At 39.0% G+C, this 24842-nt stretch overlaps 1 protein-coding gene across 3 annotated transcripts in view; it reads right to left on the minus strand.

Moving 5' to 3' along the window:
• slc12a7b (solute carrier family 12 member 7b) overlaps positions 1–16445 on the minus strand; it is a 67483-nt gene extending 51038 nt beyond the window's left edge. Inside the window, exon 1 of one of the 3 annotated variants that reach the window (XM_034126737.1) lies at positions 16091–16445. In XM_034126737.1, the coding sequence (XP_033982628.1) occupies positions 16091–16322 (232 nt within the window). In that variant the 5' untranslated portion in view covers positions 16323–16445. The remainder of the gene's footprint in view (positions 1–16090) is intronic. The other 2 variants (XM_034126734.1, XM_034126735.1) reach the window with 2 other exon arrangements.
• Between the last annotated feature and the right edge of the window lie 8397 nt (positions 16446–24842).

Consider the following 24842-nt stretch of genomic DNA (forward strand, 5'->3'; position numbering starts at 1 on the left):
TGGAATCACAGGGAATGCTTCTGTGCCAACTGAAAGGAAGGCAGTTTATTAATCAATACAGTCCTCTGAAAACTCAATGATCTCCAAGTATGATGGTGCTGCTGAGGTAACAAAGAGAGCACTTATCCACTCCCTGCGCAGTGGGTGAGCAGTGATGTAACTGGCATCCGTTAATTGGTTTGTCAGACAGTCAGACTGCTTCTCAGGGACAGTCAGTGCATCCATGCTGGAAGGACAACGTCTCTTTTATGAGGAAGTTAACAACTATCCAGTGAACACTGAAAACTAGGCTAAACTGTTGTGACATAAGCAGTTCCCAGACACAGACAAAGCAAATGTGTATACACAGGAACACAAGGTTATTTATAACATAACTGCATTCGAGACTAGTCTGTTGACAACAACGATACAATATGAACTCACACATTTTTAAACTGGACAAACTACACTACCCGCCTAAAGACACAATAGTATTGAGTGTGTGTAAGTCGCTTTTGGTAAAAGCGTGTAACAAGTGACATGTAATAGATAAGATAAGATAGTACTTTATTGATCCCAATTTGGGAAATTGTTGTGTTGCAGCTAGGTTTGCAAAATTCCGGGAGTTTTCAAAGATGGAAACTTTCCATGGGAATTAATGGGAATAAACGGGAATTAATGGGAATAAACTGGGAATTTTCTAAATTGAAGGTTGGCTTTTCATAGGGAACTTAAATACAGTTGGGGAAAGTATATTTTAGCATAATCTTGACTAAAACAAACAGATGCCATTCAAGTACACTTGAATATCCATGCCATTCCTCAATCACATGCACATAGCACACTGCTTACTGCATGGCTATTGAGACCACACCCCCTACAGGCACTGTGCATTCCTCCATCACATGCACAGATGATTTCTAGAAGACTGGATCACACTTTTGAGCCCAAAGCACAAGACAAATGAAGCCACACATTTGAGCCTGTGGACTACACAAAGTGAAGTAAGTTTTGATGATATTATGGGGTAATATATTTATTTAATGTTTAAATTGCAAATATCACATACAAATGTATTCATCTAGTACAGTGTTTCTCAAACGTTTTCATACCAAGGACCACTTAACCAATAAAAAAACACTCGCGGACCACCTAACTCTCCAAATATCCAAAAACACATCGTTTTTCTAGAACAGATTACAAATCGCCTGGAAATGGTACAAACAAGTGGCAACGTGTGTGACGAAGGTGTTGCGCTGGGCTATATCAATCGAAAGTGAAACTTAAGCTCGCTCGCGGAGATATTCCCGCGAGAGTGCGGAAAACTTAAATAAATAAATGTATTTCAAATATGGAATATTTCCAAAATTCCCCAGCTTAACTTCCCATGGAAATTTACCGGAAACTTTCTGGAAATTTACCGGAAATGTTCCGCCCCTAGTTGCAGCAGCATAAAAAGACATGGCATTGTACAATAACAATTAAAAAGACTAGAAATAAACAAGAAAGTAGAAATAATGTAATGGGAAAATAATTATGAATTCCTGCCTGAGACGTGACTTTCTACAATATTGTACTGCATCCAGAGTGTCAATGCCAATCACAGACATATCATCTGTGATATAACTAACCAGGAAAATAATTTGGCACCATAAATCCTAGAAGAAAAAATGGTTACGCAGCTGGCAACATGGACTCCTGTACAACTAAATATGTTTATATAAATATGTGCCTCTTCGCTAATTTAATTTTCAGACGGCAACAATAATTGTGAAATCTTCATTGTATAGTTAGTCAGAACAGTTATTAATCAGTACAGGAGTGCAGGAATACTTTAGACAAAAAGTCAACCTAAAGCTGGCCAGTCATCACTTATTTATTGTTCATTAAAATCCTATTATATGGGGAATTTCTCTCTAAGGTGATACAACTCACTCAGATACAACTTAAACCTCATTGAAAGCAGTAAGGGTGTGCATATCCATGGCTTTAAAGTTATCATTATTTGTTCTTCAGAGACATATTTATTTGAATGTTTTCTGTAGTAACCAAAACAATTACACTAACTAATTATCTAAAGGGGGGTATAAATAATACATATTATCTGTATACAGTCTGTGCCTATGGTTCACACTGGCTCCACAGGCAGTGATGCATTTATCTGCCCAGACAAGAGTTCCACTTTGTCTCCATACGCTCAGATTTCTGATCCCAGAATAGATGTATTGATTGATCCTACCAGTGAAGATGGGAAGAGACTGGACTTGATACACCAAGTACAACCCAAGGACACTCAGGCTGTGGAGAGGAACTGATCTCTTTCTTCTCATGCATACTTCCTTTTTTTTTCTTTCTTTCTTTCTAACGATAATTCCTACTTTTGTTGTATCCTCTTCAAATATCTCACACTTCATTTTTTTCCATTGCTGCTTTGCTATGTCATGCCTTATGATACAATGGATTGTGAAGAGATTTTTAGGGCCAAATGGAAAAAATAACTTCCAATATTTATAAAATGTTTTAATTAATGACAAGAATTTATTTGAATGTGAAAGCACAACACAAGATCCAAATGTAAACAAAGACCTGTTGTTACCCTACAATTGATTGACAAATCTTTACATATGAGCAATATAAGATGAGAACAAGAAAAATACTAATGTTTTGTTGGAAAATAAAAAAGGATTGGTACATGAAATACATATCTATCATGATGAATGTGATCTTTGAAGAAAAGTACACATTGTTCTACAATAGAGAAACATTAAAAGTACATTTTGACAGTAGGTAGCAGAGTCAGAAGATGTTCATGTTTGTGACATCATAATCTGCCCTGCTACCCTGAATCCTCTCCAGTGACTGATGCTGCCATCTGGAGGGGGCATGAGGAATGACAACTTGCATGTGAAGATCACTACACTGAATGACTCGGTTTAAAATGAAAGAGAATTGAATAAATCTAAATGATTTTATGGTGGTTAACAAGCTCAAAACAACTCTTTATCTTGTCATGTGAGTTTGGGTCATAGCTTTTGTCACATGGCATCTTCCCTTTACTACCTACTTCCTCCTGCTCCTAAAACTGCATTGCATAATTCTTTGACTGACAGAGGCCAGGAGGTTAAGAAAAGACAACCACTGATACACTATACTGTATTAAACTACAAGCTGTTATGGCTGAAGTTATGCAAATCCAATATTCTAGAGTACTTTATCTCATGATTGGTCCACTTAAAGCTCCCATGTCATGCTTTTCCGGTTATTACCCGTCCCCTTGTGTGTTATGAAGGTTTTTATGCATGTAAACGGTGTGCAGAGTCAAAACCCTCAAAGTACACCCTGTAGCGAGTAAAACTCTAACACAGAAAATACCTCCCCAAAACGCCTCGTTGGAGATACGTCACTGCCCATTTGAGTCTTCCATTTAGTTCCGGGTACCGCCTGATGTCATGCGGTACCCGGAACGAAATGGACCAATCCCGAAGAGCTATGGCCACACCAGCAGCGGCGTGTTCCTCCTCCAGAGGTTCGAAGAACCGGCATTTCACAGACGAAAGCTTCCAAAACATTGCCCAGTTTGAGGCCGGATATGCACAGCTTGTTTGGACCGTTTGGAGCAGGGGAAGATCTGGGTATACAACCTGTAAGTTTGCATTGTTATTTGTGTATTTATCAAACAAGACTGTTTAAATGTGTAAACTGTGTTGGACTGCTAAGCCATTGACACAGTGCTAACTGTGCTAACTAAGTTGCTAGAGTTTCCATATATCAACTCTAATATCAGCAGATGGCCTTGCATACATGTATCTCATAGCAGGAGAATGTCTGCATTCACACACAAAATACCTATTGACAGTATACTCCGGGTGATTTGCCGGTCAGTCGCGAAACGTAATTACATTATAGCTGGCGTAGCGATCTAACACACGGAGCTAGAGCTAGTTTTGGTCAGAAAAACATTTTTGTGATGCTACGTTGCTAGCGTTTAAATATATCAACTACAATGTCAGCAGATGGCCTTACACGTTTGTCATGGCAGGAGAATGTCTGCAGTCACACACACGGAATACTCATACAGTATACTGTACTGTGATTTACCGTACATTGTGACCGTACATATACTGCATGTAGCTAACGAGGCTAGCTGTATGCTAGCGCAAAACAATGTATTCATGCAAGTTACATTGTATGACCGAACGTAGCAGAATACCCGTATACGATTGCAATTATAAACACGTTATTGCTAGCCTAATATGAACCACTAGCTTTTGTTCATAGTAGTTTTATTACACTGCATTATAGTTGCCTTTCCTCCAAGCTAACGTTCATATCGTGTTAGCTACCAAGGTAAACAAAGCTAGGTTAGCATATTAGCAGGCAAGCTGTTCATTACACAACTACTACTAACGAATCTAAAACAACTAAGTTTCTCTAATATTTTGTGATTTGCATTTGATTTCGTCCAGCCAGATCCTGGCGGACAATCCATGACGGGGAAGGGATTCTACTACTACTGAGGGTGCTAAAAGGCACCGCACCGACTGTGTGCAGGCAAGATGCGAGGAGGAGGAATGGATGATATACCGTGTATATATGTATATTTATGTTCATTTTGTAAATTTCTAAAAATAAAGTTTAATGGAAATACTTAGTAGGCCTATCCTTTCTTCCCTGAATTCATATATAGCAAACCATGATTTGATTTCTCATCAAACAGTAGTAGTTTATAACGGGTAAAAATAACTTACTCTTTGTTATGAGAGTAGCTCGTAGGCCACAACGGAAAGACAAGGAGACATACACGAGTTTACAAAACCACGGCACATTTATTGTGGTAAATGCAGAGACAGGTGGTTGAGAGGATCGCAGAGTTAGTCTTCCTGCAGCCGCTTTGGAGAGAGACTGTGTCCGGAGGTGTCCGTGATCGTGCTGATTAGCCTCTTCAGCTCCACCCCATCGTAAGACAAAGGCCCTGAGGCCGTCACACTCTTCTATAACAACAGTTAAAAATATATATGTATATAAAATATACCGCTGTACCGACGCCATGATAAGACTGATGTTACGCTGAGAGCAGCCGGGAAAAGCACTGACATGGGCGCAGCCTCTCTGGTGGTTGACTAATCAGAACGAGTGGCCGAGCTGACCAATCGGAGCACACTAGGCTCACAGGGAGGGGGGGGGCAAGAGCTCCAACGAGTCGTTTAGTGGAGAAAGTGAATACTGCTGAATACACATGCTTGACAGAGATGCTGTATGCGAAACCAATGTGAGTTTGGAAAATTGCACAGTATAAATCTATTTTAGTATACCTCAACAATGTAATTATGATCAGTGGAAATGGCCATGACATGGGCCCTTTAAGACAACCCCATCAGCTTTATGCCTTTTGGAGCAGGGTGGTGTAAAGTTAGACTGTCTGAGATATAATACAAGCCACCTTAATGGAACTTCCAGTATGTGTAAATCAGATAACACAATGGTCTGAAAGCTGAAACCATCACATACAGTGAATAGGCCCGATTCCTTTGCAACATGTCTGTTAGCGAGTAGGTAGACAATATAAAAACACTCACATCTATAGAGTGGTACAGGGATGACGTATTTACCCGGAAATAAGCTGCGCATGGGTTCCCTCGACAAAATAGCAATGGGATTTCTCCATAGGATTTTGGAAAATAGCTTGAAATAAGGTCTGTGGAAAACGAACCTGTTTGATAAATGCACGTTTTGTTCAGCCGGATCATCTCCACACTTTTATAATTTTCGAATCATAAATCGAATTGCTAGAAGCAAAATGCTAACGTAATGACGTACAACGTCCTCGACAACTTCTGTAGTCCTATTTAGCCACTTGTTAACAACCATCGTTTTTCAGACACGTAAACTCTTCAAAAATCACCAGTGGGGTCACTGCTGATGTATTTAATGTCGTAGAACAAAACGTGATCCGTCTCTTAAATGTGTCAACCATAGACCTTATTTCCAGCTATTTCCCAAAATCCTATGGAGAAATTTGATCACATTTAAAGATACACCCATTACACTACCATCGAGACAAAATATGGATATAGTAATGGTTATGTTATCATGGAATTAACCAAGTTCCAGCATTAGAAAAACACCTAGCCCACCTAACAGTAACCTGTGCAAATGGAAAGGTTATGTTTTAGAGATTTTCCTAATGTCTGACGAGTGTTTCCCCTATATACAAATAGTGGCGGCGCAGCGCCGCTGCTGAAATATGCGCGCCGCTTCTAGGGGGCGCAAGCCAGGTACCCAAAAAAAAAAACTTTAAATTTTTTTTATTTTAAATTAAAATAATAATAAGTGGCGACCCTTTTTCATTTTTGATTGTTTGTTATGTGGATTTGTAGTATTTGTGTTACTGTATGTTCAATAAAGTTGTATTTTTGCAAAATCTTGAGACATTGCCACTGTATATACTAGGCAGGGCCGATTTTGGAGGAGGAGAGCTCTCCTGTCAGACTGAGAGGCTCAGTGAGGTTAAAGGGCTCTCTGAGTGTTTAGATAGTTCATTTTAGTCTAAGTTATCTCAGTGGGTCTCAAACGTTTTGACCACAAATTATGTAAACACATATTTCCAAGGCACTCCTTTATAATTATTATGATAAATAAAAACAGGTTTGAAATCATTCCAATGTATACTACAGGACAGTAAACCAAAAATATCGTATAAGTTGGAGAGATACAAAAATATGCATGAATAAATAAATGTTAACTAGGTAAAATAAGATATGAATGAACAATAATAAAAAAAAAAGTTACATTTATTTGTTATTGGCCATGGTAGGTTATTGGTTATGTTCATATACTTATTTGATTATTAAAATGTAAACCGATCTTTTTCATATGGGTATTTTAGAGTTGTACCCCCTAGATCAGGTCTCTAGTAATTGTGTGCTCAAAGTGCACCAGATTGAGGCATTTTACTTTCAAATGTTCAAAAAAATCTTCCCGGGGGGGCATACCCCCGGACCCCCCTAGAGGATGTGACGTACACCCCCCAATTCAAACATGTTCATACAATACTGAATACATTTGAAGCCATTTGACGTATATTACCTATGTCAATAAGTTTCTGTTTTTGTAGTGTATTTGTCTTTTGTAGAGATTTTTTATTTATTCTTTATATATAAAATCTCGCCTAGGGCAGCAAATTGGCTAGAACCGGCCCTGGTACTAGGCCTCAAGAGCCTTTCTTGTGCTGGCAGACACATAGAAAAAAATTGGCGGGGCGCACTTCGCACGTGCACACACTAAAAAATGTCACACGTTCCGCGCTCACATTATGCTAGGCCCACGTGCCTTAGCACCGCTGCTATGAATCCATCCTAGGGGAAACACTGCTGACTATAAAATGGTGACTGAATCCTTTAATTTCCTTTCTGAAACATTTCCATGACTTTCCTTTATTGGTCTGTAAAGGAGACGTTAGTGTTATTGTGACGTCTAGTGTGCAGCCAAACATAAGTCCTAATCGATTTAGAGGATGACGGTAATGGAAAAATCCCACTAATTACAATCAGCTATTCAACGTCATGTTGCCACAGTGAATTGTCAACAGGAAAGGGATCACTGCATGAGGCAACATGAAGTCTGTAATGAATTGAGTGCAGACATGGGCAGCCACACCTCAACCATCTCAGGTAACAGCACACTTGCCTGCCAGTCACCCATTAAACTGTATTTGACACAACAGGCTCAGGTGACACTTTCCTCTCGTTTGAGGCGAAGGCGTTTGTTTCTTTTCTACCTTTCCTGTGTATGCTACATCTTTTAAATCAGGGATGATTTTAAACTCCATTTTCCAGTTTAGAACTACTTGCACATAAAGAACGCTTAGTGCTTACATTACAAAAATAACTTAAGTTTCATGTATTGCCTACAGAATTTTTTTGAAGAACATGTAAGGTGAAGATGTTCTATAACTGTTAGCATGATAAAATGATGCAGAAAGGCTCTTAATCACCCATTTGTGATGTTGCTTGTGCCTGCTCTAACACTAGAGGCCTGTCAATGAAAAGAAGGGCAATGAAAACATTTAGCCTGTAGAGTAACAGTAAATCACATGTGTACCTTCAATCCATCATATAGCTCAATTATCATAATTAAAACTCAGGAAGATGAACAATGACTTATTAGAAGCTGGCATATCACAAAAAACTCAGCAAAATGAAGGCTAAAATTAAAAAGCTTTAAAAAGGGAAATTATGGCTTGAGTAAAAAGAAAAAAATGAAAAGTTGAAAATAATTGAAAAGTGATTAAAAGAGACCCCTGCTTTAATTTGTTAAAAGGGAGATTCAATCAGTGAAAATTGCACAACCTCAAGAAACAATCTTTTAGTTTAAGGGAACGTATTTCACCTTATATGTGTGTACGCCTGGGTTAAAGTATGCAGGAGTGTGCACACTCAATTACCAGTTTATGTGTGGGAAATGACTTGTGAATGTGTTTTGTGCGTACGTGTATTGCTTACACATCTGGACCTAGATGTTTTATTTACACATAATAAGAGTGAACAATGTGATCTAAAAATAAATGAACAGAAACAAAAAATATTCTTTGGAAACCTGGTTCCAAATGTGATAATTTACACTTAACTTTGTTTGAAGATGAAATATGCATATTACGGCAATCTGACACTAGCTGGGTCTCTCTCGGTATGTAGCTGGAGTGGACATAAATATCAGCCATTGAGTCAGTTATACAAAAACAGAAGTTGACTCAAATGTTTTGTCAGCTTAGTTCCCTTTTCGGCAGACAGCTCAGTAGTCATGCAGAAAAAGTTCCCACTGTATCATTTCATCTCCTGCTCTTTTGACTGTACTGTAGACATTAAGGCAGCTTGTGTTAAGATGTGAATCCTTAAGCTCTTCATTTAGAGACAGGTGGAACATGAAACTCACGAGAAGTCTCCCTAAACATTTCTGACACCCGATATCCACCACCGCCACGACCCACTGTACCTAGCTGTCGATTCCCCTTTGCATATACCTGGGGTGGACACAATAACAAGAACACCTACACAATCTAACGCAGAAATTAGACACAATTAAGGCTTTTGTTGGGAGTGACAGACAGGCAGTGAATAACAAACGTCATAAATGTTGCTCTTGTACTGGAAAGCATCATCTGTCCACTTATTATGTGTACTTTGAGTCTATACCACAATACTTAGCCGGCTTCTGATGTCATTTCAAAAGGTAGATTTAGCTTACCAAAGTCCTAATTAGGCTTTATTCTGTCCTACCACAGTATGTAGTGCCACAGCAAAGGCAATAAGGCCACAATGACTCACTGCAGATGCCATACTTAAGCCTTACACCTCCTGCTGACCAACACTGGAAAACCCCAACTGCAAAGGGTGCAAACCTCAAGTCGTTTTTCCCACGTCTGTTCAATGTCCATTAAGTATCAGTGCCTTTCCATTTTGACCACATGCATTGTGTGTCTGAAATAAACACCAGGTTCACTTTAATATCAAGCGCATGAGAAAAGATAAGAACAGGATGTCGGGTAGATTAAAGAAGTGTTTCCAGATCAGGTTAGTCTGGTGAATTGATTAGAGCAGCGGTTTTCAAAGTGTGAGGCGCGCCTCCCCTGGGGGGCGCCAGAGAGCTTCAGGGGAGGCGCAGCGTGAGAAAAAAAATAACGAGAAAAGATGAGAAAAGTGACACTTGCCCACTTTTGGCTGTCTGTGGAGACCGAGTTCCCCCACTTCGCCAAAAAGGCTGTAAAAGTGCTCATTCCCTTCATCTCCACCTACCTGTGTGAGTGCGGGTTTTCCGCATGGACTTTGATCAAAATCAAGTGCAGAGTATGATCTGCGTTTATTCCTGTGTGCATCAAAGACGCAGACTCATTGTTCCCACTAAAGTAGGGATGAGTGTAATAAGGAGGCAAAATTGACGTTCAGTGTGTTGCCGGGAACATATAAGGATTTATCCACGATGTTGAAAATGTTAAAAATGTTTTAAAAATATGTGTTGAGAACACGGCGTGCGAAAATATACGGGTCGTGCTGCAGCTAGATTTGCCTGTCCTCTGTAAGAAGGTGTCGGCGACTGACATGCAAGGAAGAACGGCTGTCCACAGGCTGTTCCAACTTTAACAACTTTATTAACTTCCAGGGTAGTGAATTGAACATGCTATTGTAATTGGGTGTGTGGTATATTTTCATGCACGGACACGCATGTTCCACAACACACAAACTGAACAACACTCAATTGTCCGATCGCTACCACTGTCCTTGCGATCTTGTTATAACGATAACAACAAAGTGCACGTTATTACTGATGCAATATGGTTGAGACCATTTGGGCTTATTCTAGAGGGGTGCAAGGAATAGTCCAAGTAGTGGGGGAGTTGTATACAATATGTTTAAAACATAAAGATAAAAAGGTTTAAAAAAGTTATTGTTTAATGTTTTAAGGAGGTGACGCTACTCAGCCAATCAAATCGGTGCAGTCAGTGAGCCAGCACGATAGATTCAAACACACACACAGAGACGAGACAAGAGGAGAGAAACAGTCTTCATTTTATCTTACTGGACCTCTTTGAAATGCAATTGAATACCCCTGCATTATAGCAACAACAACAATGATAATAATAATAATTGGGAGGGGGGGGGGCGCGGCTGTTCTTATGTTCTCTGAGGGGAGGCTCACCTTCCCACACTTTGAAAACCCCTGGATTAGAGGATATTGTGTGTCATAATATAATAGGTATTTCCAAGTTGTGTTTTTCTTTTTGCCCAAATCCTAATTTGAGCCCATTTAAAAATTGGGTATTCACCCACATAGAGGTCAATCTGATACCTATATATAGTTTCTAAATGTACCAAGCTGCTTTATTTCAAATACTAAATGACCTGGTTCAAAACTATTAAATAAGATATTCATAGACTTCAACAATATATATCACTGTTGGATTTATTGGAACTACAGAATCACTGATCTTTAAACAAGTAATGACCCTGGCTGCAGTACTCAAAAAACATTGCTAATATATATATATATATATATATATATATATATATATATATATATATATATATATATATATATATATATATATATATATATATATATATATATATATATATATATAGGTGCTACAAGCTAGATCAATAAGTAAGAAGAAAATGCTGCACAGAAATGGCAGACTAGGTTTAAGGTCATTTGTGTTGCCTTTACATTCACGAAGAATAAGCACTGACCAATGGATTGAAGCACAGTAAAATAACACAAATCAAAGAGACCCATATGTGGAATGGCATTTATGTTGGTCGACCTTTACTAGTTGACAGCTGTTACTTTGTGTCAAAATTAATTTCTGTCAGGAATGGAAAAAGGAACCAGAGGGAGAACAGAAAAGCTCTGTGGAAAACAAACTAAGCCCCCCCCTCCTGGATCTCAGATGATGATATACTTATGCATTGTGTAGCATGTCAAGAGTTCCTAAGAAGAACATAGGGTTCTTTTTTAAAGATATTGATGTAAAGTGTATCTGCTTAACATTACAAATGTGACAAAAATGTATCAAAAAATGTAAAAAAGGTATAACTGAACCAGCAGTGGTCTCGCACGTAGTAAAGTAAGAAAAAGTTAAGATTGGGGATCTAGATAATGTTAACCATACTAAACAAACCTGCAGCAGCTAAACAGTTCTGTCAAAGCAGGGAGTTTAAACTATTTGGATAACAACACATTTGTGTGAAAACTTTCAATTACTACGTAGGAAAAGAAAGGATTGTTAGACAACAAAGACATGCTCCTGCATGCCTTCAGGGCAGAATTGAGTGCATTTGCAGCTGACTGACTCCTTACTTCATGTTTTTCACATCAGAGAGGCTAACCATGCATTACCTTTACTGCTAAAATGGTATTATGCCCTTTCCGAGGATTGGGTTAAACTGTTGCTGTGTGCATTTCCCAAAAAGAGGAGGAAACCCGTCTAACCAGAGACGGAGTGACGGACACACCCCTTGTCCTGAGTTTGCGTGTAAATAAGGAGCAACTGGAACAAACATCCCTTACAGGATTGGCAGGGGAGGCCGTGCACTGTGAGCAGATATAGGGGAAGCCAAAGCCCAGTTGGTGTGCGTGTGCTGACTGCTGGGCTCCAAATAAAGCAGAGGGCAGCACATGATAGCCAAAGTTGCATGCCCTTTCAAACATGAATGCACACACAAGCATGCAAACGTAATGCTGAGGAAATTCTGAAGACTTGCATTCATTTACTAACACATTCACACTGATCCCACCTCAAATCATTAACACTATCTATGCTGTGTTTACTATATAACCTCAGGCTCTGTGTCCAATTATCTTCTGTTATTGAGGTACATCTGGAGCCAAAGGGCAGTAAAACACATCAAACAATCACAGGCATTCACACACACGCACATGCTGAATGTGTTAACCTCAAAGAGTCCTTAAGACCTTGACATATCAGTCAACAGATGGTCCGTGTATATCATTGATGCTACATTAAAACACCAACCTGGTTAGAAAAAAGGTTTTGCATTTTCATGCAACTAACTAAGTTTATGGAAAACATAGCTATGGTTAGTTTTGTAAAGCTTCTAAGTGGTTCATAAGGAGCTAAATGTTTTGGAATAATAAGGCAATTATACTTGGATAAAGTTCAGAGACTTGAAAGAGACATTTGTATAGTCTAAACGCTAAAAACACTTGCTCCTACATTTCCCATAATGCAGGTAATAGCATCGTGCATCGTTTCATAAGACCCTTTCTGCAAGTTCAACAGCAATATCTTCTGAATTCCACCCCCCCCCCCCCAGTTTGTAACACAAGCTTTCTGTTAAAACGTGTGGTGTTGTTAAACACAAGCCAAAATAACCCCCTGATTTTGACAGGGTTATTTTAAAAGACTTTGACGATCTTAAAAATCTGTGAAATTCCGTAAGTCTTTCTAGGTCACATATTTCAATTAAAAAAGGTATCCAAAAACAAAATAAGATAATATCACAACATTAGCACCGAGCACAGGGGGCATGTATTATTGCTTATGAGCAACAGGTTGTATGAGTCAACCTTTGTACTCCTCTGAAACAATCTCAACAGTGTTTCCCAACTTCACAATCTGCAAATGTGTGAACTGTCAGTGAGAGAGATTGACAGTCCCTCTCTAAATACTATCCAAGTTTATATCTGACACCTTTTATCCCTGCAGAGACTCGTGTATCTTTCACTCCCTGCTTAATCCCTCATAAATCCAAATGCAATCTTAGTCATCTTGTGTATCTGCACAAGTAGCAGGAAGCATCCTCTGTGTGATTCAATTAACTATAAATATACTGATTACATCAATGATACTCTGTTTACCGAGTATACTTGTTGAAGCACATTCTTACCATGTACTTTATACATTTAGCCATATTCATATATTCACTTTATTTACCAAACACAGCTTGGTCACTGCGTCACAGACTAATCAAGTATAAAGAATATTTTTAGATCGCCTGGAAGACTTTAATAGGAGGGCAAGCCAGTGAAACAACCAGCATCTATCATTTAGACAACAGAATCTGCTTTTTTCTATCATTCAAACGCTGTCATGTAACCACTGCTTCCTCTTTACAGTGTTACTTAATCTCCTCTGATACATTGGTTGTGAAACCTCAATGAGAATACTGACAGCATTTCCACATTTGTACAGTTAAAGTTGCTCTGAATCACACAAAAAAAGGGTTGTGAAGGAAATGCCTGTCCATCCAATATCTTTATTATTATTATCTAGACGCATTATGTGCTTCAGTATATCAACTTCATCATCCAGCAATTACATTTAGCAGACAAATCCAGTATGCTATCAGTAAATAGATTACAGCAAAACAAGTACGCCGTATGCCATTAGTCTTGTATTGATTGCAATGACTGCAGTAGGGGAAGGAACTGAGGAAATTGAAATCCAGGACAAATAACACAAACAAAGGGTCGATCAATACTCCTTTTTAAGATGCATGACTCCTGACATCCAGTTTTCATCATCCAGGGAAATTACAGTCCATGTATTTGTTTTGCATGTCAGCATTTCATTATCTCTCACAAGATTGAAACAATCCTCCACCCAAATGTCGAGAATCCAAATCACGGAACCAATCTTAAAGTTTGCAAAATCAACCAAAAGTCGAGGATATTTTTTCTATATACTGCATTAGATAAGTGAATAACTTCAACTTCTAAGAGATGTTTTTAAGAGTCAAAAAGCCAAAGATATTCAATTAACAAAAATAGAGAATCTTATCTTATGAGAAGGACATGGACTTCTACTTAGTTAGTTTGTGTCAAAAGAAGAGGAGAAACACATTTTCCCACAGGGTTGAATAACTTAATTTGTCGATCTTATCTGTTAACACACATACTTCTCATTGTGCCACCACCTAATTGAGTACGTTTCCACAAAGGGGATACAATCTTCTACAGAGTCATGTATCAAATAGTTTGCAGATTATAATTTGTACTATTCAAAGCTCACACACAGTTTGCTCTGCCATTGTACTTGACAGAAATGCAAGAGCCGTGAGTGCTGCAAACACAAGCTACTGTGGATGAAGGTGCACAGCACACCCATCTTCTTCTATGTAACTTCATCTGATTTGGAATGAAACTCACTCAGTGTATGCATTCAAACTGAATAGACAGGTGCCAGGAGGAAATCATATGGAAGACATTTCTCTTCTTCTTCTACCCTTATGCGGTGGAAGTACTGACTACAAAAAACAGAATACAAAAGCCACTGAGGACAAAAATCTTGTTATGTCTTCTAATATTCTTCCAAGCCTACACAAAATAAATTGAACACATCATTTCACATTACAGGACTATAAATCACATTACAAAATGTCAATAGCGACACACTCATCTGTCGCCATGATTCATCACCAGTAAAACATAATCAGCATAGTAATCACTCATTTTCCATCAAACGTTTATGCTTAAAACCTCATTTTTTCCACATAACAGTTTTCCTTTATTTCTCAACTGTGACATTTGAAAAAGCCTGTGTGAATCCAGACGTAAGTGGAAAGAAGGGACCCATTTTCCTCACGACAATCTATATTCAAAATAAACACCTCCAAAAATAGACTCCTTTTAGCAGCTCAGTGCAGTTAAACATAACTGCCTCTGCTCTAACAATCAATGCACACAAACAGATTGTCTACACACACACTTAGCCATCAGCAAACTGTAATTCTGCATGCTTGCTCGGCCTGTGTGCCAGGCAATTATTCCAGCACCTTCTTACCCTCAACCTGTTGCTATAGAAGCACCTTGTTTGTGAGCAACTGGTCCAACAAGGCTTAGAAAACAGACTGCTGCCAAATTATGGTTCAGTGAGAGAAAGACATGTTTAATTTGATTAGGAAAAAAACAACAGCAGTGATATGTGGAAATATCTTGTCATGAATAAATGCCCATAATGAAGAACATTATGCATATTTTGAATGACCAAGTAACACAGGCACACCTTAGTTTCTACAGGATCATTTGAGCACAATATATTGAGTTTAAATAACAGTGTACTGAAAAATGTATTTCTTAAACCTGCCTAAAGTTTTTTTTCTCTGCTCTCTATTGTTTAGAACTATTGTTATTTACACTTTTTGAAATTATAAAACAAGTGTCAAAAGGTAGCCTATTAACTAAAAATAAGAACTTGTGGTGCGTTCAAGTTACAAAAGGGGTACCTCATATAGGTGAGGAAAATGTGACATAACGCTAATGCTAATAAACATTTTACATTTTAAGCTAGCAAAATCTTCGAAGGCATTTTCTGTAATTAAGTGGCTATGTTCTCTGTGGACTGTTAGGTGACAAATTATCTTTTCACAATAACTTAAACAAAAGTGTTTTAAATAAGTTTTCTGACTTTCTGACTGACACTAGTGCTAGGTGTGTTCTTAGTGCCATATTGTTGGGGTACTGACGCCCCAAAACGTTACATAACTAAATGGAGGACAAACAGCCAGACAAGTGGAGTGCGACGGCTAATCCTCTCGTATATAGATGAGATAAGAAGTGGGACACACACGGAGTTTTTAACTGCCAGCTGTCTTACCGTACTTGTTGGGCTCCCTGTTGTACTCTAGGATAGGCACCGCCACAGCGTTGGGGTCCTGCGGCTCGAACACGGAGTCGTCCCCCGCCTCTTTTTCCTCCACTATGCCACCGCTACTGCTGCTGCTGATGGTGTCCGGTGCGGGGTCAGCGACAACCGCGTCCCAGTGCACCCCCTCCGCGGCGACCCCAACTCCTCTGTCAACCGGGACTACCACAAATCTTTCGCCCATGTCCCTCCCTCGTGCCCCGTCGGTCGCACTTTTAATGGAGGAAAAACAAACACGCCGCCCGGCTTCTTACTTCAGTGGTGCACACTCGTTAGGGGCAAACACACAGACAGCGTACACACACGCTCACGGGCTGATCACAGGATTGATTACAGTACAGACGTTCCCGCCCCAAGCCTTCTCTGATTGGCTGAGAGCACCAAGGAGCGTTGTCCATCTACCCCAGAAGCAAATCAGAGTGCTTGAAACTTGTTAATTGTGGAATGAACCAGTTCTGGTTCTTAATCAATAAAATGATATACCTAACATAATTGAATTTCTCTCTAATTGTTGATAATTTTAAAAAAAATACTTCCTTATACTGTTTTAGCAAAATGTTGTATTCAGCCTTCAAATGTTTTTTTAATTAATATCATTCCCGTACAAAGCCTTTGATTTTTCTTATTTCGGATTAAATCTCTTAACATACTCAAAATTTTATTTGAAAATATGTTCACTTTGGCTTATACTTAGAAAATTGAGTCAGGCCTCTTAGCAAAACAATACAGCTAAATATAATGCTCCTTAAAATAGTGCTGAGTGCCCTGCTGTCACAAGTGAGCACATGTACTGGCATATCACACTAAACTCATTACACACTTCTTTAATGGTCTCAAAATGATGGGGTAATTAACACTCACTCTGTACATCCTCCACACTTTCAATAGCCTGTTAGGGAAACTCAATAAATCATTCTAATTTAAAAATCAGTGATAGTTTAGTCATTTGCCAACACCTCGCCAAAGCAACTTTGCTATGTTACAGCTTAGAATAAATGGTTTGTCAATACCTCAGGATAGGATGACCTCTCAAGTTTCCAGTCAGGTTTTGGTACATACTTTGTTGTGAGTTCACTTAAAACTACCTGTTACCTAAAAACAAGTCAGTTCATTTGGAAACACTTAAGAGCATATGCACTCCTTCAAACATACTCCAAATTGTCAGAAGAATCAACAACATTTTGTAGCATCTCTCACATTTAAGCATCTTCTTTCACCACAATATATTCTTTGAATGGTAGTGCTTTGAATGAAGTTTCTGTCTCTGTTATCATCTGATGTCACAAATCCTATATCAAGGTCACCACCCATATGTAATAAATTGTTCCGTGGATAAAGACCCATCTGTTCACCAAATGCAAGGGAAATCTGTTCACACAGCACTCTGGTAGGCAATGTAAGAGGGTTGGAAACATTAGCCCCTTCACAGAAATTACATTAGTGGTTGCCTAAAAAGCAACAGGTTGTTTCACTGAACAACTGAAATGAAGCACACCTTGCAATGGTGATATGATAAATACAGTTACGTTAAACACAATTCCTACATATCTTTGACAGAACTTTAGGCATAACAGCCTACACTAATGCCGCTCACAGATGAGTGTGTGATAATTGAATACGTGAATGAGTGCCCTGTCTATTATTAACATCTCAGCTTGCACATTAACCATGTCTGCCATGTACTTCACAGCTATCTAAAACTCTGAATCCTGAACCCTGGGTGACCACTCAGACATAAATTGCTTGAAGCGTGTTATACGTAGACATCTAAAATAGACAGCTGGCAGGACAGTCGGATGACCAAGGGGGAAGGGGGCGGGGGTGGGGGGGGGGGGGGGGGGGGGGGGGGGTACAGTTGGGTGGAGTGGTGTTGTGGCTGTGTTAAGTAGGCAAAGTTAAGTCAGTTTAGCTCCTGATAAGAATGGCAGAACATTCATTGGATAGTTCTTTAGTGCAAAATGTTCAGTTAAAAAATGTTATTACAATCACATGTGTATGTGTGTGAATGTATTATTCTTTGTTTAAAATTCCTGCTGTTTTAAGTCTGACTGGATACATGCATGAAGGCTGGATGCAGCACACTCAGGGAGTGAGACTGAAATGCAGTGATGACACAAAATGACTATTAATCCTCCATGTTCATGCTGTTTTACTTATCTGCAGCCACACTCATCAAGTACCATCAATGTTTTTATGAATGGATGCTTCTTGTAGAATATGGATGTGTTTTTGGAAAAATAAACATTAAAAGTTAACAATGAATTTCTGAAAAGAGAATCACAAAGGTAAAGTAATGCATTGTACATAAAATAGTTCGATTTATCATCTCAAAAACAAATGTACTTATCTCATGACTTTGATTTATGACCTCATCGTTTGGCGGACTGTATCAAATGTATTTGATTTATTATTAAAACTTCGACTCAAAAAGTATTATTTCTAATCGCGTCCAACTTTTGCTCTTTTTGTTACTGGCAGAAATGGGCTCCCATAGAACCATGTGTTACTGCATCCATTGTATTGCATTCATGAAGTGTATAGAGCCTGCAAGCAAATAATACTTATTTGTGACAAAAACATTTCATTGTTAATTTGTTCGTTCTTTTTCTAGATAAAAATAACAAAACTATTTAAAATATTGGATTAACTTAATTTGCTGCATCAACATTCTAGCCATGCTGTCAAGTCGATTATAAAAAGGTTGATTTCTGTTATTGCAAAAGCAGGTTTGTGCATGAATAGTTTGCCTCATTAGAAATATAGATAAGCGATCTACAAACCATCTCCTCGTATCCTTCACTGTTTTCATAGCAACTGTCCTCTGGGACGGCACCAACAAACTGGCTGCTAAGGTGAAGTTGTTGTCAGGGGGGTTGAGTGAGATATATTTAGTCCTCTTGACTTACTGTATAGCTTTTTGTTTTCAATGTCAAGACATTGTGACAAATTTGAGTGTGTAATCCCCTTTATTGTCAATATCTGATATTAAAATTTGTGTTAAAAGTTTGACAAAATGTGTTTTTACAGCACTACGTTTTGAATTCTACTCTCAGGATTGCTTATAGCCCCTCCCTTTTAATTTCACGACCAAAGTAGGTATTATATTAAGTACTTCTTGATAGACTTTTCTCTATGGCAGCATTCACGGCCATTTACATTAGACTGGGGAAATTACTGGAGCCAACGATGCGTGCCCCGAGTATATGTGGGTCAGCGCTATAGCATGAAAGGAAGCTTTTATTGTGAAACGGGACCCCCACTGCTGTGTCATTGTGTTCCCCCATGTCACAACAGACAGTGGCGGGTCATAAGGCCGCACATCCTGGGCTCAGTAATCTGAACAAATCTCAGAGGGGAACATGATGTAAGAGTGCACAGAGATGGTGTGAGGAGACGAGGCCCAGCTGCCACTCCTACACGTGTTTGGAGGGGCACTTCCCATACCGCAGACTCAAAGGCTTCATACTGTATCTTAACACTGCAAAGGTCTGTTGTTTTAATGTTGAAACTGAATACCCCTTTACTTTTACCCAAATCAGTCGAAGATGTACAAAATCACACATGCTAACACTACAAAGAGACTGAAAGATCAGCCATAAACATTCATCTGTTTGCATCCTTCAAATTATTTATCTAATATATCATATTCCATATACTTGTATATAGACTCTTCTTGCACTATTTCTATTTTATTTGTATTTACTTGCACATCTCAAAACATTCTCTTGCACTATTTTATCTGTTTTATTTGTTCTATTTTCCTATATATATTCATGTTGTACTGTTGACTTAAGTTTTTCAGCTACACTGTAGCTAATGTGCACATGACAATAAAGCCTTGAAATGATGTCCAATCCCTAAAGGTTTTTTAATCACTTCATTTAGCAGAATTAAATGCTCTTGTGTGTGATAACAACTCTTTCATTTATTAAGTCTATGGTTACATGTTGTATAGATGCAAATTAACTATATATAAAGTAATCAGAAGATGGCAAAACCACATTAAATGTTTTCTAAACAACTTTGTCAATCCATGGTCGTTTGGTAGAAAACAATATACACATGGGGATGTCACACGAAAGCTTAGGAGGTAGGAAATGTGACGTGACTTGTTTTTTAAACAGTGTGCAGATGGCATGCTGTTTGTAACGAGATCCCACGGGCTGCACAATTCACAAGGGACAGATGTGCATGTGTCAGTTTGTGTGTGTGCAGAGAGACACACAGAATACTCTGGACATCTACATTTGCAAGTGATAATGTCTATAACAGCAACAGTCGATAGAAAAAATGAGTAAATCAGTCTGTGACAGCCTGTCAAAAAAAACATAAAAGATGACAACATACAAATAGTCAAAAACAATGCGACCTGATTCATCAATGATGCAAAAATTGATCTGAATCCACTCCATGGATTTAGTTGCTGATAATATTAGATTTACAATATTGGGTCGAGTACAGTACCAAACATATTTCTTTGTGTTTGGCCTTTATCAATATTGTTTCTTAAATAAATCACATTTTCAGGGTAGGTATGAAATTATAAAGGTAAACCATAGCTCATACAAAGTCAAGTGTTTTTTTATTACTTTCTTTCCCACAAATTCACAAAAAATGCAATTCATTTTTGTATTTGCCAGCAAGCCAGGGCCGGCCCTAGATTTTGGTGCCCTAGGCGAGATTATGATTTGGTGCCCCCCCCCCTCCAAGCAATAAACAATAGAATACATATAGAATAAATGAAAAATCTCTACAAAAGGCAAATACACTACAAAAACTGAAACGTATTGACATGTTGGTTATATACATAAAGAAGGTTTCAAATGTATTCATTATTGTATGAACATGTTTTAATTGGGGGGTAGACGTCACATCCTCGAGGGGGGTCCGGGGATATGCCCCCCCGGAAAGATTTTTTTTAACATTTTAAAGTAAAATGCTTCAATCTGGTGCACTTTGAGCAGAATGACTAGAGACTAGATCTAGGGGTACAACTCTAAACACCCATATGAAAAAGATCGGTTTACATTTTAATAATCAAATAAGTATGTGAACATAACCAATAACCTACCATAGCCAATAACAAATAAAAGTAACTTATTTTATTTTTGTTGTTCATTCATATCTTATTTTACCTAGTTAACATTTATTTATTCATGCATATTTTTTAATATCTCCAGTTTTAAATGATATTTTTGGTTTACTGTCCTATAGTATACATTGGAATGATTTCAAACCTGTTGTTTTTTATCCTAATAATTATAAAGGTGTGCCTTGGAAATATTTGTTTACATAAATTGTGACCAAACCGTTTGAGACCCACTGAGATAACACACCAATCTGACAACAAAGAACTGACACAGACGGACCCCGACTGTTGCGTCGCCTCGCGTCTCGTTTTGGCTATGTGTCGCACTGTAGAGATGGGTGAGTCCTGATTCATCCAGATCATTATCCCGGATCCTAGTAATGAGCTGGTCGTGACGAGTCTCCCCTCTCGATTAACCCGAGTCCTTTGAGTCCTACACCTGGTGACGTACAAATTAAAACTATAAATTGCGTCACTCGCTACTCTCCTTATAACATGTCAAATCACATTACAACGTACCACAGTCCATCTGCCTAGCCTTTAGCAAGTAGGATAGCTGCCAGAAGTTATCGTTTGGCTGAGGGGAGTGGACGCGGATCAGTGAAACTTCCTGCAGACTTGTGCGGACTCAAAGCCGTAACCGTAGCAGATCCAGAGATCCAGAGATCCAGAGATCCAGGTAGACTCATCATGCACGAGTCAACAGCAGACTCAGATTCGCAAATCCTGACTCACTGAATCAAGGGAATTTCCTTCACTTCCTGCAGACTCGTGGGGACTCAGAGCCGTAACCGTAAAGCAGATCCAGAGATCCAGACTCGTCATGCACGAGCATAGCCGCGGGAACTGGGAAGTCATTTTACTTAGGGGGTGCGGACAAAAGTGGGGAGAGATTTCAACAAAAGTAACATTACGTTTTTCAAATGTACACCATTCGCAGCCCCGCCTCCAGCACCCCTACTTCCCGCGGCTATTGTGCACGAGTCAACAGCAGACTCAGAGATTCGCAAATCCTGACTCACTGTGCAAAACATAGCAGACACGTGCGGACTCAGAGCCGTAACCGTATAGCAGCAGATCCAGAGATCCAGCAGACTCGTCGTCATGCACGAGTCAACAGCAGACTCAGATTAGCCAAATCACAAAATAACCCTTTTTTTTTATCAACATTTTTTATTAAAGCAAAAGACACTGTGTAGCGGAGGTTAATGTAACGTTAGTTTAATATGCTCGTGAAATGCAACAACTTTTCGGTTTCACCGGTAGGATTTCTACGCTCTTGGTGATGCTGACTCATATGACTCAAAGGACTCGTATGATCCGGATCTCTTCAATGACTGTCTCAGAAGACTCCGAGTCCGTAAAAGGATCCGGATTTGCCATTTCTATCGCACTGGAACACACCGCAAAGACTTCAGCCGACGGCCAAGAAGCACGTACGAACTGCGCATGCGTGAGTGGCAATAACTCTCCTTACCAGCAGGCGGCGGTAGTGTGTATTCGTCATTCAAAAGAGGCAACAACCGGAAGACAGACTGCGTGATAACCGAGAGAAGAAGAACAGACTGCGTGATATAAACGAACAACAAATAGCGTGTCCGTTTCATTTTCATTCTACAGCGAGAAGCTCATGGGGCTTTCCCGAACCTGTGTCGAGAGCTGGAGTTAAATGAAATCTCAGATGTGCCTTCTTAATAGTTTGTTTGGGTCCCTCACTTCCGTTTTGCTTCTCATGCACTGATTCGCTAGCTGAACAGCCAATCAGAGTGATTTCTTTTGCCAACTGCCTTTGGCCGACTGCGGTCGACTGTGGTTTTCGGCCGAAAAGGCGTTGGCATGGCTGAAAAGACACGACGTTGTGGGACACACCAATCTGAGTAGGGCGTGTCGACGCTCATCGTCTGCCTGGCGCCCACCGACGCCGATAATCGGCCTGGTGTGTCCGTGCCTTTAGACTAAAGTGAACTATCTAAACACTCAGAGGGTGCAAAGGGTGTTTACTTTATTCAATTATTAATGTAAATGTATTACATCAAGGGTAGAAAATTAGGCAGAATAAAAATAAAATAAATTCTTTTTTATTTTATTTTTTCTCCCAGCGCAGCGCCCCTCCAGATCTGGCGCCCTAGGCGACCGCCTAGTTCACCACTGCAAAGGGCCGGCCCTGCAGCAAGCCATATGAACATGTTCTTTATTAGTACAGTGTTATTTTAAGAATTAAAGAGTGCTGTAGCATTTCTATATATATTTTCTTTTATTTATCAACACAATTGATTTGATATGACTTTTTGCTAAACACATCCTCACATAATATAATCTTATTGTGAGAGGGCATGTTTGGACTCATGGTGCCCCCTGGTGGATCGACCCCCCACTACATCCATCCGATTGGTTAAACATAACTGTGAAATGAGAAAAAAACACATCATATGGATTGTTACAATTAGAAGATTTCACTCGTGATGTGGTATCTGGATCTCTAATGTTCATAAAAGCCTTCAATAAATCCATTTGGAATTCATTTAAAAAAATGTGCCTCTAAAACCTAAATAGAATCATGATATTCAAACATTTTCTTTGGTGTCAGAGTGGATGTTGTCTGTACAGGGTGAACAAAAACTGCTATTAGCAAAAGCAGCTGGACTTCATAAATTTTTCCTGGATTTCAAATGTATTCATCAAAGGAGATATATCATTGAAAAATAACCTTTTCAGGGCTTGTGCACATACGTTGTTTGGGTGTTTGAGATACATTCAAATTTAGTTCACCTTTTAATGTCACATGCAAGCTCATTATCATACAGTATATACCACCCCCTATCTGAGTATCAGCCAACAATCATTTCTAATAATAACTGCAACAACATTCATGCTGCGCAGAGTTCAAGTAGTTTCCCACAGAACAGTAGGGCACAATGAAGAAGGTGACCTTGCTGGGACATACATTACATTTCCCTGGATTACATCTATACATCATTTTACTGCAAATATAGGCAATCTGATTTAACAACAGTGCTGCACTTCTCACTACTTTTCTTTGAGCTTAAAATATATTTGTATTTGTTTCATCTTACACATGAAACATTTGCCTTGTCTACACAACGATGTTCCTTCAAGGATTTTGGACAGGCAAGTCATCTTTTACATTGAGAACACCAGTATGGCTTCTCTCCAGTGTGGCAACGTAAGTGTTGATGTAACTACCTAAATGAGAGTACCTCTTTCCACAAACGAATCCAAGAGGAAAACATTTTAAAAAAGTGATTAAAAACTAAATCTTAACATTAGGAAATCTTGAGGATAAATCACAAGAGCAGTTTTCATCCCATTCATCGATGGCTACAACATTTTAAAGTCAGTTGCTGGTATTTAATTTGGTATTTAATTTGGCTTTGATTCCAATTTGGTATTTAAGTTGGCTTTGAAGCAACCACGTATGGATGTCTCTGCACAGTATAGGCATGAGAAGGAACAGTAGCCTTCCCTTGCTTCTATACCCGTATGTAAACCCACAAGCTACCCTAAGTTTAATGGTACCCTGGGAACCAGTATAAAGTCTATTGGGCTGCACCTGCTGGAAAAGGGGCCTGTAAAACAGAGGTTTTGGTTGAAAAT

The sequence above is a fragment of the Trematomus bernacchii genome, unplaced genomic scaffold, assembly GCF_902827165.1.
Source record: "Trematomus bernacchii unplaced genomic scaffold, fTreBer1.1, whole genome shotgun sequence".
Lineage (NCBI taxonomy): Eukaryota > Metazoa > Chordata > Actinopteri > Perciformes > Nototheniidae > Trematomus > Trematomus bernacchii.